This window comes from Bubalus kerabau, chromosome 11 (genome assembly GCF_029407905.1).
Source record: "Bubalus kerabau isolate K-KA32 ecotype Philippines breed swamp buffalo chromosome 11, PCC_UOA_SB_1v2, whole genome shotgun sequence".
In the NCBI taxonomy this organism is placed as follows: Eukaryota; Metazoa; Chordata; class Mammalia; order Artiodactyla; family Bovidae; genus Bubalus; species Bubalus kerabau.
The window spans coordinates 89,691,141-89,711,099 of NC_073634.1; the positions used below are offsets into that span (position 1 = coordinate 89,691,141).

The 19,959-nt window shown below is 45.5% G+C and overlaps 1 protein-coding gene and 1 long non-coding RNA gene across 5 annotated transcripts in view; one reads left to right on the forward strand and one right to left on the reverse strand.

The window, feature by feature from the left end:
* The window catches only part of ATP6V1C2 (ATPase H+ transporting V1 subunit C2), a 60,337-nt gene extending 49,299 nt beyond the window's left edge, over positions 1-11,038 (reverse strand). Inside the window, exons 1-3 of one of the 4 annotated variants that reach the window (XM_055540929.1) lie at positions 10,969-11,038; positions 9,495-9,649; positions 6,915-6,982 (exon numbers count right to left, since the gene is read on the reverse strand). In XM_055540929.1, the coding sequence (XP_055396904.1) occupies positions 6,915-6,982; positions 9,495-9,623 (197 nt within the window). In that variant the 5' untranslated portion in view covers positions 9,624-9,649; positions 10,969-11,038. The other 3 variants (XM_055540928.1, XM_055540927.1, XM_055540931.1) reach the window with 3 other exon arrangements.
* Positions 11,039-11,150: 112 nt separating this feature from the next.
* Positions 11,151-17,051, forward strand: LOC129623459 (uncharacterized). The gene is made up of 3 exons (XR_008700554.1): positions 11,151-11,485; positions 11,874-12,032; positions 15,748-17,051. It is a non-coding gene; the product is annotated as an uncharacterized LOC129623459 (long non-coding RNA).
* Positions 17,052-19,959: the final 2,908 nt, after the last annotated feature.

Genomic DNA, 19,959 nt, shown 5'->3' on the forward strand with positions numbered 1-19,959 from the left:
GTGTTGTTGGAAGAGGGTGTTTGCTATGACCAATGCGTTCTCTTGGCGGAACTCTATTAGACTTTGCCCTGCTTCATTCTGTACTCCAAAGCCAAATTTGCCTGTTACTCCAGGCAACAGACTTTGACTTCCTACTTTTGCATTCCAGTCCCCTATAATGAAAAGGACATCTTTTTTGGGTGTCAGTTCTAGAAGGTCTTGTAGCTCTTCATAGAACTGCTCAACTTCAGCTTCTTCAGCATTACTGGTTGGGGCATAGACTTGGATTACCATGATACTGAATGGTTTGCCTTGGAAACGAACAGAGATCATTCTATCATTTTTGAGATTGCATTCAAGTATTGCATTTCGGACTCTTATGTTGACTATGATGGATACTCCATTTCTTCTAAGGTATTCCTGCCCACAGTAGTAGATATAATGGTCATCTGAGTTAAATTCACCCATTCCAGTCCATCTTAGTTCACTAATTCCTAGAATGTCGATATTCACTCTTGCCATCTCCTGTTTGACCACTTGCAATTTGCCTTGATTCATGGACCTAACATTCCTGGTTCCTGTGTAATATTGCTCAAAGCGTGGTGCCTAGCAAAACAGAGAAGTGACAACCAGCAGCATCCCCAGACACTTCTCTGGGGACTCAAGACCAGAACAATATAACAGAAGCACCAGAGAACATCACAGGGAGTCATAACCATCACAGACCTTTGTGATTCAGCAATAAGAGTAGCAAAGTGCACCAAGATTAGAAACATGGACAGCGGATATGGAAATCATTGATACTTTTGCACCAACAGATATATATCAACTCTATACAAGGAAAACTAGAGACAACATCCGTATAAGGCATCCATATAGGCACCCATATAACACATAGAAAAAGCAGCAAAGAAAACTTCAAATTTCCAAAGATAGAAATAGCACTTATCTCCTTTTTTTATTCTCTAACGACAAAGCAACAAAAGTACAAAACAAAAACAGAAACAACAACAACAAAAAACTCAACAGTCTAGAAGTTTTATAAAGGTTAAAAAACTTGCAGAACACATAGAAAAAAATTGATAATGAAAATTCCACATGCCAACAATTATGTAATATGCTGAGAAAAATCCATTACCTTAAACATCACAGAATGAAACAAAAAGAACATAAATGAATGCAGCACATAAACCAGTTATGTTTGCAGAAAAGAGCAAGAAAACAAACGCAAACAAAGCAAGAGGAAGGAATGAAGATAAATGCAGAAATGTGAAAATTAGAAATCGTAAGAGTGTAAGATTGATTTTTAAAAATTGAGGGAAAAAAGCTGCTTCTCGTAAAGAGTGAGATAGGTAAACTGTTGGATGATAGCCTATCAAAGAAAACACCAAAAAAAAGAGAGAGAGAGAGATTAGCAGAGACTATCACAAAACACGAAAATAGCTGATTCTATGCAAATAACTTGGAAAAGTCAACAATGTGGATTATTTTTGAGGAAAATGAAATTTACCAAAATTGATACACTTCTCCCAAAGAGGAAACTTGAGAATCATGGAAATTTGGAGGAACAGAACTAATTCAGAGTGATGTATTTTAAACTTTCGAGAAACGGATCATCCCATCACCATTTAAAGCAGCAGTTCTCAGTCTCAGCACCGAGACCAGCAGCATCAGTATCACCTGAGAACTTGCAGAAATGCAGATTCTGAGGTCCCGCATCACAGCTACTGGATCAGAAATTCTGGAAGGAAAGCCCAGAATCTTCCATATGATTCTGACCCACACGACACTCTGAGAGCCCCTGTTCAAATGTGCTGCACCCAGGGTAGTCTCCAGCAGCACCAGTATCACTGGGGAGCTGGGAAAAAATGCAGAATCCTAGGCTCAGCCCAGACATGCTGAGTCGGACTCTGCATTTTGTCAAGATCCCCAGGGGACTCACGTGTCTGAGAAGCACTGCCTTCAGCTCCGGGCTTCCCAGGTGGCGCTAGTGGTAAAAGAACCTGCCTATCAATGCAGGAGACCTAAGATATGGGGGTTCAATCCCTGGATTGGGAAGATTCCCTGAAGGAGGGCATGGCAACCCACTCCAGTATTCTTGCCTGGAGAATCTCATGGACTGAGGAGCCTAGTAGGCTACAGTCCATCCGGTTGCAAACAGCTGGACACAACTGAAGCGACTTAGCACGTCTACAACTCTAGGCCAGGGCTGTGCAATAGAAACAGAACTGAACCAGATGTATCATATAAAATTTCTAGTAGCCACATTTTAAAAAATAAAAGAAACTAAATTGATTTTTAAAATATATTTTATGGACTTCCCTGGTGGCTCAGTGGTAAAGCATCTGCCTGCCAATGTAGAAGACACAGGTTTGATCCTGAATTGGGAAGATCCCCTGGAGAAGGAAATGGCAACCCACTCCAGTATTCTTGCCTGAAAAATTCCTTGGACAGAGCAGCCTGGCAGGCTACAGTCCATGGGGTCGCAAAGAGTTGGACATGACTTAGTGACTAAACAACAAAACACAGATCAACAGACTGACCATTAATGGGCGAGTTGTTGAATTTGGATCAAAGGTCTATTCCCCTCTACTCCCCCAGCCCACCCAGTTCTTTCCAGAACCTTCTGTCTGGGCATGTTTCCTCATCTGGAACATGAAAGAGTTAGATTAGATCTCTAAAGACCTTGTCAGCTCTAATATTCCAGGATTCTTTCTTCTGTTCATTCATTCAGCTGGTTTTCAGGAGCTTACAGTCTAGCTGGGAAGACAGTCTTCCAATGACACCACAAGAAAATATACAAAGGCGCCATGGAGGGTGTTATGAAGGAGGGGACAGGTGTGCTCAGTGGTACTGGGTTGGGCAAGAAGCTCATTTGGGTTTTTCTGTACCATCTTACAGAAAAACCCAAATGAAATTTTTGGCCAGCCCAATACTAGTAGAGTCTGAAGGTGGGGGCTGAGGTTGGGAGAAGAGTCTGGGGGAGCTGAAAGGGGGGAAACAGGCAATAACAGGGAGAGTAGAATGTGGGGAAGGCTAGTCATTCCAGGGAGGAGGAAGTCGGCTCACATGCAGCAGGACGACCGAGCCCTGAGGAAAGCATAAACAGGCATTCAGCTGGTATTTGTCCAGCCAATCTAAGCTGCGTCAATGCAGATAATCTTGACCTGATATTCTTGCAAGGGCAGAGAAGGGAAGTTTGGGTAACATATATTGTTTGTCTCTGCTGCTGCTGCTGCTAAGTCGCTTCAGTCGTGTCCGACTCTGTGCGACCCCATAGACGGCAGCCCACCAGGCTCCACCATCCCTGGGATTCTCCAGGCAAGAACAATGGAGTGGGTTGCCATTTCCTTCTCCAATGCATGAAAGTGAAAAGTGGAAGTGAAGTCACTGAGTCGTGTCCAACTCTCAGTGACCCCATGGACTGCAACCTACCAGGCGCCTCTGTCCAAGGGATTTTCCAGGCAAGAGTACTGGAGTGGGGTGCCATTGCCTTCTCCGTGTTTGTCTCTAGAATGCCCTTTGAAGAGCTGAGTCTCTAAGACCTGCATCACTAAACACACATCCACACTTGGATATGGAAACTTTCATCAGCCAGCCCGCACAGTCAGCTTCACAGAACCACGTGGTTAAAGAAAATCCACCAGTGACTCTGCAGACCAGGTAATGCTCTCAGGGGCAGGTGACAGTCACCAAAGCACCAAAGAAACTCATGAGGTGCCTCTGACAGCCCAAGTGCCAGTGAAATGTAATATTTTAACCAGCACCACAAAACAGGCTAAGATACAGAGAAGAAGGAGGGCTCTTTCAAGGGGAAAATCATTTGGTTTCTCAAATGTTCATGAATCAAAATGTAAACACAGGGTAAATTACCAAAGACGGTACGGGGCAATCAATCAAAAATAAAAGGAAGGCTCCAGTAAGCAAGCAAAAGCTGCCTTCCAGCTACACGGAAAAACACTCTAGTGCCCCAGGTAAATAAATAATAAAAGGATGTGGAAACAGTACACCTTGAAAACTCCTGATCCTTCTTTGCTCTCCTAACCAGAAGCAGTGCTGACGGGTTCATGCTGCCTGGGTTACATTCCCGGCTAGGCTTTATTTATCTAATAACACTTGCGTCCTTCTGACTGAAGCTGATCTCTGTATTTTATCAGTGTTTCCCATTATTTTACCCCAAGCTCCAGCATTAACCCCCAAACAAAAGTTATCTGACCTCTAGACTGGATGAATGCTAGAAATAAGAATTTCAGGGTGTTCAGTCCACACCACTTTTCTTCTCCTGATAGGAAGGCTCTTGGGAATATGTACCCCCAAGGAAAAAAATACAACAAGGCACAGTGATTGTCATTCTGCCATACCTCACTCTGTTTGTATATTAAAAGAAAAAACTCTTTAATTCACTCAGGTGCTGTTTCACAATTACAGCTTTAATCTGCCTTGCTCATTATTTTCTTAAACACAAGTCATTTGTGTAACCAATAGGCACAGGATAAAACTCTAATGCTTACTGAAAAAAAAACCAAACCAAAAAACAAACAAAAAAGGAAAGTGGAAGTGATAATAATCTAAGGTCACAGAATTTTATGAGAGGTAGAAGGGGCTCTGGTGAATAAGGAAGAACTTAAGGACATGCACCTTTTTAAGGAAGAAAACTGGTAGCAAAGGTCTAGAAAAATTAAAATGTTGACTAGCTGTCATTTCTACAGCAGGCCTAGGGACAATTCACACTTTTCCTTTCTTTTTTTCTTTTTTAACAATTTACTCTCCTTAGGCCAATGCTGCTGCACCTTCACTGCACAACATCCTGCTGTTTGTCAGGGCTGCCAATAAAAGGCATCGCCAGCCCAGGATAGGGGGCTAGGCTCCTCAGTATTTGTTAGACCCACCTCCCCATGGGGTGAAGCAGCCGTTGAAAGGAGCTGATATTAAGGGACCAACCCACTTGTTTCTTGGATGTCAGTGATTCTTAGAACACGTCCTGGGATTTGATCACTCTTGATTCAACATGATTTGACTCCCCTTCACTCTTCCCTGAAAGCACAGAGATGATCACTACTATCCCATTTTACAGATGAGGAAGGTGAAGGCTTTCTTTCTCGAGGACTGTGAGCTACAAACTGCCTGATGATTAGGATTGCCTTTTTGTGGTTAGTCCAACATCCCACACAGAGCAAGATGTTACTAACAAAGGGCTTCTTTTTCTTCTTAGGTGATGGGTGGCTGAACAGGAAATAGAACACAGAAAATGTAATTTCTAGCCCATGGCACCAAGCTACAGATCAGAAACCTCTAGTATGATCACTAGAAATCCTAGTTCTACAATTTCCATTAAAATGAATCAGAAAAGGCCATAGCATCCAAATCACCATTCCCCTGAGAAGGTAATAAAAGCACATGTCCACAGTCCCTGAACATAGGCAACTGTGGGTGGCTCAGTGGTAAAGATTCCACCTGCCAATGCTGGAGGCATGGGTTCGATCCCTGGGTCGCCAAGATCCCACGTGCCTGGGAGCAACTAAGCCCCCGTGCCACAAGTACCGAGCCTACCCGCTGCAAATACTGAAGAACCTGTGCTCCAAAACAAGAGAAGCCACGGCAATGAAAAGGTCTTGCACTGCAACTAGAGAACAGACCCCACAAGCTGCAAGTAGAGAAAAGCCCATGCAGCAGTTAAGACCCAACACAAGCAAAAATAAATAAAATTAAAAAAAAAAAAAGGAAACCCTCTACAGAGGATCAAGCAAACCTGGTCTCCCTTGGACATGCAGAGTGGTAGGTGTATGCCCTGGTCCCTGAAGACTCTCTTGTCACCTATTTCATTTGTATTTTTCTTAGAACCAAGTGCAAATGGTTGTTAAACCACAGAGTTTCATCTATACGAAGACAAGGTAGTATTATTATTTAAAACCTACCTGAAAGATAAATTATGGCAAATCCATCTGATGTAACATTACAGCGGACTAGTTAATGGTGAGATCCAAAGTATAACATACAAAGGGAAAAGCATGTAAAATGTGTGAATCCCATGGACAGAGAAGCCTGGTGGGCTACAGTCCATGGGGTCAAAAAGAGTTGGATGTCACTTAGTGAATTAACAACAATAATGATCTAAAATATTTCCCAATGATTATGTGCCAGATTTGTAATAATTTTTTAAAATAAATGATTTTAAGGTTCTAAAATAATTATCCCACTCCTACATGCACACAAAGAAGTACAAAAAAGGAGAGTCATTACAGCATTGTTTACAATAGCAAAACACTAGAAAACTTAAATGTCCATCAATAGGAAAATTCAAATAAATTAGGTTACATTTAGTCAAGGTAATACAGCCATTTTTTTTTTTAATAATTACGGGCTGACATGAAATTATCTCTAAGAAATGGGATTCAGGGCGGGGAAACAAGGCGCAGGATATATGCTATCATTTGTATAAAATTATTTTTAAGAATATGCTTATATTTATGGGTACAGGTACAGACTGTCTGTGGAAGGCTTTCCTAAAAATTATAATAATATTGCCTTAAAAGAGGGAAAATAAGAGGACAGGAAACTGGAAAACAGGTGAGAAGAAAGCAGATTTTACTGGACAGCTTTTCTTTGTAATTTGAATTTTTAATGATGTGCATGTGCATATGTTCCTACAAAAACCAACCCAAACCAAAAAAAAAAACCAAAAAGCTTTTGGCGGGGGTAAGCTGCATCATATTTTTCTAAGTGTTTCAGCACCTTATTCCATAGTCCTCTCAATGGCAGCCCCCTAAAAAAACATGCTGCCTGAGCAAGCAAATCTCCTCAAGGTCTCCAGCACCCTCACGAAGACCCACCCAGCTCTTCCTGTGACGTCCAGGGCCAGCCAAAGCAAAAGCACTGTGTCTTCTGACAACATTGGCACATTCTCACTTGTATGTAGTAAATAAGAAATATTTTACCTTTCAGCAAAGATATCAAGCTTCGCCAGCTCATCAGAGAGGCCGACAAGGGAATCCAAGGTCCCCACCTAGAAAGATGGGAGAGCAGTCAGGGGCTCAGACTTTGTAGCAGAGGGGTGGGGGAATGCCCTTTCAACTCCAGGGCAGGGAATTCTCTAACTTCCATCCTGGCTTAGTTTTCCTTGGTCAATGGTCAGACTGGAAACCGAGAAGGGATCTCAAGAGAAACCAGTGGATTTGGGAATATTATTGTTATTACTATTATTTTATTTTTTGGCCAAGAGGATAAACTGTCATTTCAGCCACAGGAAGGAGTGACTATGTGTCCTGGTCTCAGCTAACTTTCCCCTAAGAATGGAAGTCTGGGGGACTCCCCTAGCAGTCCAGTGCTAAGACTCCACACTTCCAATGTTGGGGGCGCAGGTCTGAACCCTGGTTGAGGAACTAAGATCCCACATAACCGAGTGGGATAAAATTTTTTTAAAAAAGACAGAAAAAGAGAAAGACAGTCTGCTCTTCAGGGGATTAATCCTCAGAGCTGAGGAAAAGATGTGACAAAAAGCCAATCAAGGAAGTTACCATTTCTGAAAGCCTTTCTCCTCCAAGTTAGTACAGCCGAGCCTTCTGTCTGGCCCTCTCTGCTGTTATTAACAATGACCTTTCTGGGGCAAGCCCAGCTTTTCCTCCCGCTCTCATTTAGGAAAGTCCTTTTCTTTTCAGGATAGATTACTTATGATGACCTGTTTCTTCATGTGGAAATTGCTACCGTGTCCAAAATCGTGTTTAAAGGTCTACTCACAGAATCGGAAGGAAAAAGTTCATTTTCACATCATCAACCACTCATCAGACATTGAGAATTAATTAGGAAACCATGAAGTCTGGATATTCCTAGAAGTGTTATTCCTTTTCAAAGGACTTGATTTTAAGTAACTTTAGGCAGAAGTCATGTCTTTTTAAAAACTTTGTACCCTGGGGCTAATACAATGCCTCACACGTAGTGTAAGCAATGAGTGGATGCTTCATTTACTAAGCTTCACATATGTGACCATGGACAAACAATGGCAGGCTGGAAAAATTAGCAAGAAATGGGCTTAGAAGCCAATGTTGCTGGTTAACAGTTCCAAAGCCCCAGTCTCCTTCCTCAGCCCGTCCTGATCTATAGTGTGGGAGTGGTGACGATGCACTTAAAGATGTTGTGTACAGGCCTCCAGTGTACTGGTCCATAAACTCTAGCAAATGCAGTAGCCTCATCAACAAGGATGCAGCTGTTTCGCCAGAGAGGCAAACTGAGGTTTAAAAGAGGATTATATAGCAATTCACTAGAAGAACTGCCTCTGGGAGCTTAGCAACATCCCTCCAGAACCTGGGGCTTCCCAGGTGTCGCTAGTGGTAAAGAACCTGCTTGCCAATGCAGGAGACACAAGAGATGCAGGTGCGATCCCTGGGTTGGGAAGATCCCCTGGAGGAGGACATGGCAACCCACTCCAGTATTCTTGCCTGGCAGGCTACAGTTCATGGGGTTGCAAAGAGTCAGGCAGGACTGACTGTTAGCACACACGCACTCCAAACCCCAAGAGATATTTGTAGGGCAGAAAGACTGCCTTACGCTTCTTCTCTTGGAGGAAGCATGGCAAATAGTCTACTCTTTTTGAAGTTAAGAAGACTACACAGGGACATCCCTGGTAGTCCAGTGACTAAGACTCCATGCTCCCAATGCAGGGGGCCTGGATTCAGTCCTTGGTCAGGGAACTAAGATCCCATTTGCCACATCTAAGAGTTTGCTCATTTGAAAAAGACCCTGATGCTGGGAAAGACTGAAGGCGGGAGGAGAAGGGGACAACAGAGGATGAGATGGTTGGATGGTATCACTGACTCAATGGACATGAGTTTGAGTAAACTCCGGGAGTTGGTGATGGACAGGGAAACCTGGCATGCTGCAGTCCATGGGGGTCGCAAAGAGTCGGACATGACTGAGCGACTGAACTGAAGAGTTTGCTAAAGATCCCACAGCGTAGCCAAATAAATAAATTTTTAAAGGATTACCAAATTTATTTTTTTTTACGATTTCACATATCTTGATCCTGTCATGTCTGTTTCATTTTAAAATCTCTTTCCGCCATCTACGCAGTTATCACTGAACCTCCTTCCTTCTCTCTCCACCAGAACCAGAGGGATGCTGGATTGCCCATTTTGCTCCCAGCCCAAGAACGCAATCAAGGATGAACATCTCCAAGCCTGCACATTTAAACCATGTTGGTTTTCTTAGATGTTGAAGACAGAAAGGATCTGAGAACAACTCCTGAGGACCCAAGTGTGTAAGACACCCTTTCTACCTTTTGAAGACACTGCTAGCCACGCCCTTGTCTCCTGCTTAGTCTGTCTATGGCTCTGTGTCCACAGTTAATTTGGAACTATTCGTGAAGCCCCCACCCAGGCCAGTCCCATCCGGACCCCCCTGTCCAGCCTCACACCCAGGCTGAACCTTAGCGTTGATGCCTTTGATATATTTTTTCTCCTTGGCTTTCCAGAACACACCCACCCCAGCCCATGACCTCCTTCCTCCTCCCCAGGAAATTGTACCTTGAAGTCAGGAATCGTGAATTTGGTGTTATAAGACAGGTTAGACTTGGAGGTCACTGTGTTCATCCTCTCCAGGGCTTGTAAATTTTCCTTATCTCTGGGGGCAGAAATTAACCAAAATTCCGACATGTTTCCAGTCTTCTTTGATCCAGCTACTAACCAGGACCACAGCAACACACACAAACAGAAACCGGAGGAAACAAGTGTCAAATATCTCTACCAGTTCACCACTCCCTTCCCTCAAAATTAATCCTCTCCGCTTTTCCCACTTCCCATTTGTTCCTTCTCTGACCTTCCAGTTTAGATTCTATAGCTCCAAGGACAGCCATGTGCCCCAGGCTTATCTCCACCTGGAAAGCCCTCGGGTCTTCACAAAGACTCCCAAAAATCCTCCTTCCCTCCGGTGATTCTGACTGGTTTTGAGGGGAGGAGGAGGAGGACTGCGGTTTCTGTCTCTCCTATTTCAGAGAAAGACCCGCACCGGATATCACAAAGTGGGAGACAGTAGCCTGGGTTTGGGCACCTCCTGGACTATTTCCCTCTCCTGGGATGCAGGATGGGGGGGGGGGGGGTGGGTGGGGTGCGTGGGGGTTGTGTGTGTGTGCAAGGATGCAGAAACCAGACAGGAGGCACTTCCATAAAGGGCAGCCTGGGCAAACCCAGATCTTAACCGATCAACCTTGACATTGAAGCTAGTTTTAAAAGACTTCAAGGGACTTCTCTGGTGGTCCCGTGGCTAAGATTCACGCTCCCAATGAAGGGGGATGGGGCAGGGGCCTGGTGAACTACACTGCATCTAAGACCCAGTACAGCCAAGTAAATATGGAAAAAAAAAAAAAGACTCCAGAAAAATCTCTCTTTTTGTAAACTAAGGTTCGGGGGGAGGGAAAGAGAGGGGACTATTAAAGTCCTTTTTCCGCAAGACTAGGTGTCTATTCTGCAGAGGTGGGTAACATGCTGAGAGTCTGGTTGGAAGTTTCTGCCCAGCGTCTAAAGTCGATTCGTTCTGTTCATTCAAACGTGTACACACCCACACCTTTCTCCCCTCGGCTTGTTCTTCCCTTCCATCGCCTCCCAAAGCAGCTCTGGGGATGGCCACGAAAAACCCCAGGATAATAATAGCCAGAGTCCCATCGTGCAAGCTCTTCTGGTCGACCCCCGTCTCCCTCCACTCTAAGACAATCTTCACCCCTCCTAACCTCGAGCACACCGAACGCAGTTCCTTTCGCTTTCGATCGCTGATGGCCTGGGGACAAATTGGCCCCGAGGAGATGCCACCTGCCCTGGCCCCTGGGAGGGCACAGCAGAGGCGCCGGCTCCCGGGTTCCCACGGAGAAAACTCGTGGAGGGCGCGCGTGGGCCGAGGAGGAGCAGGGACCAAGGGGACGCGGGCAGCTCGCTCTGGTCCCCCGGGTCGCGACGCGCGCCCTCTCCCCTCGCCGCCTCGGGTCCCCGAGCCGCCGCGCGTCCTTACCCGGAGCCCGCGGGCCGCGCGAGCAGGCAGCGGGCGGGCACTGGGCCGAAGCTCACGGCCGGCTCTCGGGAGGCAGCGGCTTCTGCGCGGCGCCCCGCCCTGAGCTTTTATCTGAGCGGCAGGTGGCTCCCGCCCCTCCGGGTATTTGCATACCCGGCAGCCCGCCTCCAGCCGCCGCCGAGGCCGGGGGCGCGGGGCAGCTGGGGTCACCGTGCCGCGCGAGGGGGCGGCGGATCCGTTTCCTTCGTGTCTTGGCCAGATCCCCGAACCCCGATCGGCTTGGGCTGGGGACCGGCGGGATTCTGGAGAGCATCAGACGGGGGTCCCAACCCCGCGACGGAGCAGAGCGGAAGACCGGGAGAAACACGGGAGGCGCTGGGGACCCGGACACCTGCCCTCCCTGCGTCTCTCCACTCTCTACTCCATCCCTGGACAGCAACCGGGGACCGTGTCTCAAGGGGGATCACCAAGAGACAGAACTGACCTGTCTGTTGGTGTCTGGAAAGCGCCACGACAGGTTCGTATATGTTTTGGAACACTCACCTGGGCAGAGGAACAGTCTTGCTCTGGACGTGGGCGTGAGCTTGCACTCGGTTGCCAAGGAAACTGTCCACCGCAGGGCGCGCCCACCGGACTTGACCGCCTTTGTAATTGCAGTGACTATAGTAGGAATTTATCAATAAAACTACAGCGTAGTACCGCGGCTTGAGCTCATAATCCGTGCTGTTTGAAAACAAAAGAGGGAACCCCCAAAACTTAACATGTGAGTGTTTAAAGAAAAACAAAAACACCTCTAAGAATTCATTTTCTCTGGAGGCTAGGAGGAAACTATAGTGCACCCTTCTTTGTGGATGGTATTTTCAGTGGTTTCTGGGAAATATTAAAATCTCCAAATTATTTTTTAGGGGGGAGAGGATGTTGAAGAAATTTCAGTGTGTTCCTGAGTGTGGGCTCCCCCTTGCCACCTGAAGCTAGCCAGACTGGCCACCTGCTACAGGGAATGCTTTCAGACCACTGGAAAGAAGCCTAAGGCATAAGATCCCCAGATGCAGCAGGATGAAAAGGTGAGTTTTAAGGTCACAGCAGGTGGCCCTGCAATCCTATTGTGGAGCTGGGAATGGCAGGTCGGAACTCCCTGCAGCTGTCCACTGCATCATCGTGATTGGGACATGCGGGCACATTAGTCAGTCCTTGTGACATTTCCTCCCAAGGGAGGACACCTGAAACCAAGGATGAGGAAACCCAGTGTGTACAGGAAGGTAAAGTGGCAATTCCAGGGAAGGAGTGGCCTGGTTGGACATTGACGTGGGATCTCGTATTTTGGACTTTATCTGGAATGCCATTCTTTCCAGCCAGGGAAGACAGATGCCTTAGAGTCAGGCTCCCCTGGTGGCTCAAACAGTAAAGAATCTGCCTGCAATGCAAAAAACTTGGGTTCGGTCCCTGGGTCAGAAAAATCCCCTGAAGAAGGGAATGGCAACCCACTCCAGTATTCTTGCCTGGAGAATCCCATGGACAAAGGAGCCTGGTGGGCTTCAGTCCATGAGGTTGCAAAGAGTTGGACGTGACTGAGCAACTAACACACAGAGTTGGGAGCAGACCTCTTTTATGAACAACAGCATCAATGCCCACAGATGTTGCCGGAATAGCTGGTGTCATGTGACTGACAAGTGGCAATGCTGTGAGTGGAACTCAGGCCTCTGATCCAAACCCCATGTCCTTCCGACTGCTCCCAGAAAGCCTGCAGCCTGGTCCTCACTGTGAGAACCTGTGATTTCCATCTCAGTCCAGGTTTTCCCATCCTTCCTTGTTCAGAGACCTGGCTTCTCAGAGATTGGGCAGCGTGTTTAGAAGTGTCCCCAACTTTGCTTATGAATCCTTTTCTTTTTATAAATCTGATTTCCTCTTTTTTGGTGAAATAAAAGTCTGACATGAATTAACTCCAGGATATCTGATTAAGAAAAGAATAAGGACTGTAGTCTTGCTCATCTTACTCAGAATCTGCAATCTTTCTGGTCTTTTGCATTTTTTTTTTTAAAAAAAAACACTTAATTATTTAGTTATTGTTGGCTGTGCTGGGTCTTCGTTGCTGCGAAGGTTTTCTCTAGTTACAGAGAGCGGGGGCTATCCTTGGTTGTGGTGCTTGGGCTTTTCATTGCCATGGCTTCTCTTGTTGAGAGTACAGGCTCTACAGCTCGAAGGCTATATTTCCACAATTTAAAAATAACCACTGTTAACATTCAAATTGCCTCTGTTTTTTTTTTAATGTATATTCATATATACAAATATGGGCTTTAGGACATGACTGAGGTTATATGTTATACATAAAGTTTGGCATCCTGCTATGGATTGCTTTTTGGAGATAAAAATACATTTATCAGTCTATGTTATCACTAATTTACCACACCAGAACTTGAGTCAGATACATTTGATTTCAAAGGCAAATAAAGAGATCTTGCTGAACAACTTACATCTTAAAGAAAAAAAAAGAGAGAGACTGAGAGAGCAGAAACAACTCTTGTCTTGCCCCAGGGCTTTTTGATTTGCAGTTTTCTAGACAGTATATGTACTTATCCATTTTGAATCAAGGTGTTATTTTCCTGTTTCCCTATAAAGTGAGATCACTCTTTAACAGAAAGAGAGAGGCATCAACCAAAAGTTGTAGAGCCTGATCCTTTAGGATATTGTGAAGTGAAAGTCGCTCAGTCGTGTCTGACGCTTCGTGACCCCATGGACTATACAGTCCATGGAATTCTCCAGGCCAGAATACTGGAGTGGGTAGCCTTTCCCTTCTCCAGAGGATCTTCCCAACCCAGGGAACAAACCCAGGTCTCCCGCATTGCAGGCAGATTCTTTACCAGCTGAGCCACCAGGGAAGCCCCCATTAGAATATTAGGAGAATACAAAACAGCATTCCCATCCCATACATCAATAGAACAAAAGTGGTTTCCTTCCATATATTAGCCTGAAGCAGCATTTAACACCCATGTTCAAATTCTCCACCCCCACTCCCAAAGTCTCTGAAAACTGCACTAAGTTGAAGTGCCTTGACCAACTTTTATAAAATATCCCCAGGTTACGAAAATAAAAACAGGTTTATAGACACAGTTCTGGAAGAACCCAGGTTGCAACCCAGGTTAAAGAATGCTATCTCTTCCTGGGAAAAAAAAAGGCTGGGGAGGAAATGCCATCAGCCTTGAATCATCTCTAGCGTATTATGAATTTGGCTTTGGCTAAATATTCCAGAAGTATTTCTGCAGCTGTCACTGGCTGTGCACTGAGCCAGCTAAATCATGCAGAAGGGAACAGTCCCATCAGGTTCGGAAACTAGAAGGACAAGGCTGGTCTTTTTGGTCTGTTGTCCACTGGCCTCTCCCACACGGTGCCCTCTTCCTTACTGCATGGAGACAACCCTTCTCAAAGATGCATGATTCCACCTGCAATCGGCTTGGGTGGATTTTTTTAGACTTTGCTGAGAAGGATCCAGGGAAGTTTTTCTGAAGGGACAGGTCTCTAGAGGAGAAAAATGCAAGCCAAATTGTCCCTGGAGTGTCAGCTTGGTGTTGTAGGAAGAGATTAGGCTTTGGAATCAGATTATCTGATAAACCGCTTAACCTCGCTGAGCTACAGTGTTCCTATGTTTAAAAAGGAGGGCAATTATGCTTGCCTTTCAGGCCTGCTCTGAGGATGAGAGAAAATAGCGTTCGAAGCACCAAAGTCGGAGCCTGAGAACCAGCTGTGCTCAGTAAACGTTCCCTTCATCTCTCACTCCCTCTGCTTTCTTAGAAGGTCTCTAGGGGTTCATGTTTGGCATATTATTTGCCATTATGTTTGGCATATTATAAGAATCCCTTGTTATTGCCCAACATCTTTCTCTAGGGACTCAGAGTACTTTGATCTTCATTTTGTCATATAGCCAATACCCTTGTGATTTTAAGGACAGCATCATGATGGTGTTCATTTTTTTTCTTTGAAGAAAATAAGGCCAAGGAATTCTCATGATTCCTTTACTCAAGTACACAGAGATAAGTGTTCATTTCATTTAACAAGTTTTTTTTTAAATTTTTTTCTCCAGTATCTTCCAGCCTCCGTGGAGTTTGCAAAAATAAATCAGTTTTCAGACCCATGGTAGAGCAAAACAAGCACGGTAAACAGAATTTCAAGCTGTCCCAACTCATGAAGCTATGAATACAAAACACGGAGCAGGATGTGGCACATGCATAAAAATGAGATATAAACATTCAAGAAGTGCCATGATCCTCATTTTACAGATGAGGAAACAAGCCCAGGGAGATTAAGTGAGTCGACTGAGAGCACAGTCAATGGCAGGCCTGGGACCTGAACCTCATTCTTCTGAGTGTTACACAACAATATGTAAACGACTCCTCCAGCCCAGAGAAGCAGCTTCTAACACACTATGTGGAGTTCAATTCCTGGCTCTTCCACTCATCAGCCAAGTGAACTTGCACAGTTAGGGCTCAGGGGGCTGTAAAGTGGGGATAATAATCGTTCCTGTTTTATAACTTTTTTCTGAAGATTAAACAATAGGGCTCAGCGACTGGTCCCTACCAGTCATCGCTCAAGGTGTGCTCTGAGTATCAGCCACCTTAAAAGGTACCTCTCTCTTCTTGGCCTCTTTTTCTCCTTTTGTTTCTTATTTCCAAGTTCCTTTCCCCCACTACTGGGTTCTTTTGCAAGATCCTGATTCTGCCCAGTTGTAAACATGTGACCCATCTGTCACTCCTGCGTTCAGTCACTTCTAACATGTCTTTGATGCAGTTAATCCCGGAGGAAGGAAGGAGTGGCCAGTGCTTGAGGAGGAGTCTCCCGGCTCCAGCAAAGAGAACCCACCAGCGTTTCAAGCTCTGCCTTGGACTTGAGAGGATCTGACCTCAAGTCTCCAGTTCTGTCATGGATCAGCTGTGCCCTTTCCAAGTACAAGCTCCTGTAGTCAGGTTTCCTCACCTATAAAATGAGGACATCAAGGTCCTGTTGTTTTCCTTGTGTATGTGCTTCATTGCTCAGTCATGCCCTAGTCTTTGCAACCCCCTGCTCTGTAGCCCGGAGAAGGCAATGGCGCCTCACTCCAGTACTCTTGCCTGGAAAATCCCATGGATGGAGGAGCCTGGAAGGCTGCAGTCCATGGGGTCACTGAGGGTCGGACATGACTGAGCGACTTCACTTTCACTTTCCACTTTCATGCATTGGAGAAGGAAATGGCAACCCACTCCAGTGTTCTTGCCTGAAGAATCCCAAGGACGGGGGAGCCTAGTGGGCTGCCGTCTATGGGGTCACACAGAGTCGGACAGGACTGAAGTGACTTAGCAGTAGCAGCAGCTCTGTAGCCCACCAGACTCCTCTGTTCATGAAATTTTCCAAGCAAGACTACTGGAGTGGGTTGCCATTCTCCTCTCCAGGGGATCTTCCCAATCCAGGGATGGAGCCCACATCTCTTTCATCTCCTGCACCGGCAGGTGAATTCTTTACCATTGGGCCACCAGAAGTTCAATAAAAATGGAAATAAAAATGGCCTGTGTGTGTGTGTGCGTGTTAGTCACTCAGTCATGTCTGACTCTTTGTGGCTCCATGGACTGTAGCCCACCAGGCTCCTCTGTCCATGGGATTCTCCAGGCAAGAATACTGGAGTGGGTTGCCATTCCTTTCTCCAGGGGATCTTCCCGACCCAGCGATCGAACCTGGGTCTCAGGCATTGCAGGCATGTTCTTTACCATTTGAGCCATGAGGGAAGCCCAAAAATGGCCTGGCCAAACATTCAAATGTTTAGATGTGGAAATAAGTAAACATCTGTTGCAACCCAAAAGGACTTTCCTAGCTTTATTACAACCTTTGAAAAACATGAAGTGAATGTTTTCTTGTGTTCCATTCTGTTCTTCATTCCTTCATTTCAGTAACTTCCTAATAGCCAATCCAAAGCAAACCTTACATGTTCTACTCTGTAGCACAGGGAACTCTATTCAGTCCTCAGTCCTCTGTAATGGCCTATATGGGAAAAGAATCTAAAAGAAAAGAGTGGGTATATGTATTGATATAACTGATTCAATTTGCTGTAAACCTGAAATGAATGCAACTATACTCAAATAAAAATTTTAAAAATAAATAAAATATATCTACATCTGCCTACTTGTCTTCTTTGATTCTTCTACGTCATTATCATCTTTACTCTCATCTCCTGTAGCAGATGGAATAGTGTTCTCCCCAACAGAAATTCACATCCACCCTGAATGTCAGGTGCAGAAGTTTCGTGCTCGCTCAGTCATGTCCAGCTCTTTGTGCCCCATGGACTGTAGCTGTCAACTCTTCTGTCTATGGGATGGACACTATTTAGGAAAAGGGTCTTTGCAGATATAATCAGTTAAGGATATTGGGATGACATCATACTGGATTTATCATAAGAGAAGACACAGAGACACATGGGCAAGAAGACATGCAGATAGAGGCAGAGACTGGAATATTTCACCCCCAAACAGGCCACTTTGGCGTATTGATTACTTTGAATGAAAGGCACTTGAGACACATCAGGGGCAAGAAGGACACTGATCTTGCTCTTTTTCCTGAAAGCAGGAGATAAAGCTCCCATATGAAAGTGTCCTCCTTGATCCAGGGGGAAGAAAGACTTGCTTATCACTAGAGATGGGCGGGGTTGGGGGTGGGGCTGGGGGGTGCTGGGGACTAAGATCTGTACCAACATCCTTGTTAAACTAACCCTTATCTTCCAAGGTTACTTCTTCACAATTTACTGCCCCTCAGTACAAGCCCCTTTGTCTTATCCATTTGTCACAGGTTCCTTGTGTGCTTGTCTGAAAGATGTAAAAGCTTCCTGCTCTGGTTTTAAAAAATTGTGTGCTTTTCTCCTGTTAATTTGTTCTGTGTCCATTTAATTCTTAGGCCCAGCCGGAGACCCAAGTAGGACTGAAGAGAGTTTTCCCCTCTTACAATTCTACTTTAAGTTTATGACCATGAACCCAAGTTGAGCCCCCTATGTGATGCCACTTCACACTCACCAAGAGAGCTATAATTTAAAAAAGGAAAACAGGTGCTGATGAGGATATGAGAGGAGTTGGGGCCCTCATACACTGTTGGTGGCAATAAAAAATGGCTCAGCCACCTTGGAAAACAGTTTGGTAGTTTCTTAAATATTAAATACATTTATCGGATGACCCAGCAACCTCACTCCCAGGTATACAGTGAAGAAATTCAAACTACATACACACAAAAACTTGGACACAAATGTGAACAGCATTAGCCATAATACCCCAAAACAATTCAAATGTCTATCGACTGATGAACAGGTAAATAAAATGTGGCATATTCACACAATGGAATATTATTTGGCAATGAAAATGAGCAAGGGTGGGGAGTTCCCTGGTGGACTAGGGGTTAGGATTCTGGGCTTTCATTTTTGTAGCCAGGGTTCAGTCCCAGGTCAGGGAACTGATAACCAGGCCAAAAACAAACAGGAAGGAGTGAGGCGCTGACACCCGCTTCAATATGGATGAACCTTGACAACACTGAAGCCAGTCACTGAAGACCATAAATTGTCATGATTCACTTCAGGTGAAATATCCAAAATAGGCCAATTCATTGAGGCAGAAAGCAGATGAGTAGTTGTCTAGGGTTTGGGGGAAAGCAAGGGGGTGGGGAAGAGTTAGAGGAAAATGGAAAGCGGCTGCTAAGAGTTTCTCTGAGGGATGACGCAAAGGTGAGACTGAGTGTGGCGATGATTGCACAACTGTGTAAAAACAAAATTGTAATTTAATGCGTGAATTGTATGCTATGTGAAATATTTCTCAGTAAAGCTGTTAAAATATAGAAACCACCACAAATACCATTTACCAAAAAAGTAACCGAAAACAAACAAGGCCGCTCAAGCGTGACCTGCCGGTGAAACCTTTCTAAATCCTTGTTTGGATTCCCACCCATTCCTCTCTCAGGGTTTTCAGAACTGTGGCCGCAGAGCCTGCCATCCGTCTGTCTGTCCTCATCGCTGGACTGGATTAGCAGCCTTCACTCTTGTCCGCATCTCCACCTTCACAAGGACGGCTGCCAGTAAAGGTCTGTGTAATGAGTGAATTCTCATAATCACCTTGATACATTCTGTAACAGAACAAACAGATAGCTAATAGTTTGATCAATAAATATTCATAGCCATGAACCTTGGCTTCATCAGCATCTGATAAACATTGCTGAACCTGAGGTTCTGAGAAGCACGCTGTGCTTAATAATCTCAGAGGTCGAGTATGTCAGATTCCCGGAGTGCTTGAACTCTGTTTTGATCTCAGCACTGTGCAGCCAACATTTTGCTGGGTTGCTGGAACAAGTTGCTGGGTTCGTGGCTGGAGTGGGAATGCACCGGCCCAGGTGCCCCCATCCCCTCTCCGGCCTTCAGTCTGCAGCCAGCTCTGGAGATGATTTAGTGCATCCAGACCCTGTATCTGAGTCACCAAGACTAGCACTGTGAGCTCTTCTTCCGAGAATTGATCCTGGAGACCTGCGCCTGGCCAGCAGGTGACAGTGATGGAGGAAGTGGCTGGTCCTGTCCTCCTCGTCCTGGCATTCCACTGAGAGCCTGCGGTCGGCCCCTTGGCTGGGCCTGTGGGGAGGACAGCGTAGGCGTTCCTCTGGTTCTACAGAGGAGGCTCCTGCCTGGCAGTTTTTAAAGGGAGGTTGTCAAGGTCCCTTTGACCATCTTCTCTCTCCATAGGTTTATCTGGTGACAGTGACACCGGGATGGTATCCATTTGGAAAATGAGCACTGCGCTCCTAAGGAGTTCTGAATAAGAATGTCACAGAGGAATGAGGGTCCCCAACACGCAACCGCCGTGAGGAGCAGCATGGATTTTCCGCGAGTCTCTGTGTTTTGGAAACCTGCTGAAGAGTCAACCAGACTGATGAAGCGACACACAAAGCGGGACTTGCCAGATATTAGTGAGACTGGCTGCTGAAATCCCTTGGGAGACTGCCATGGGTCTG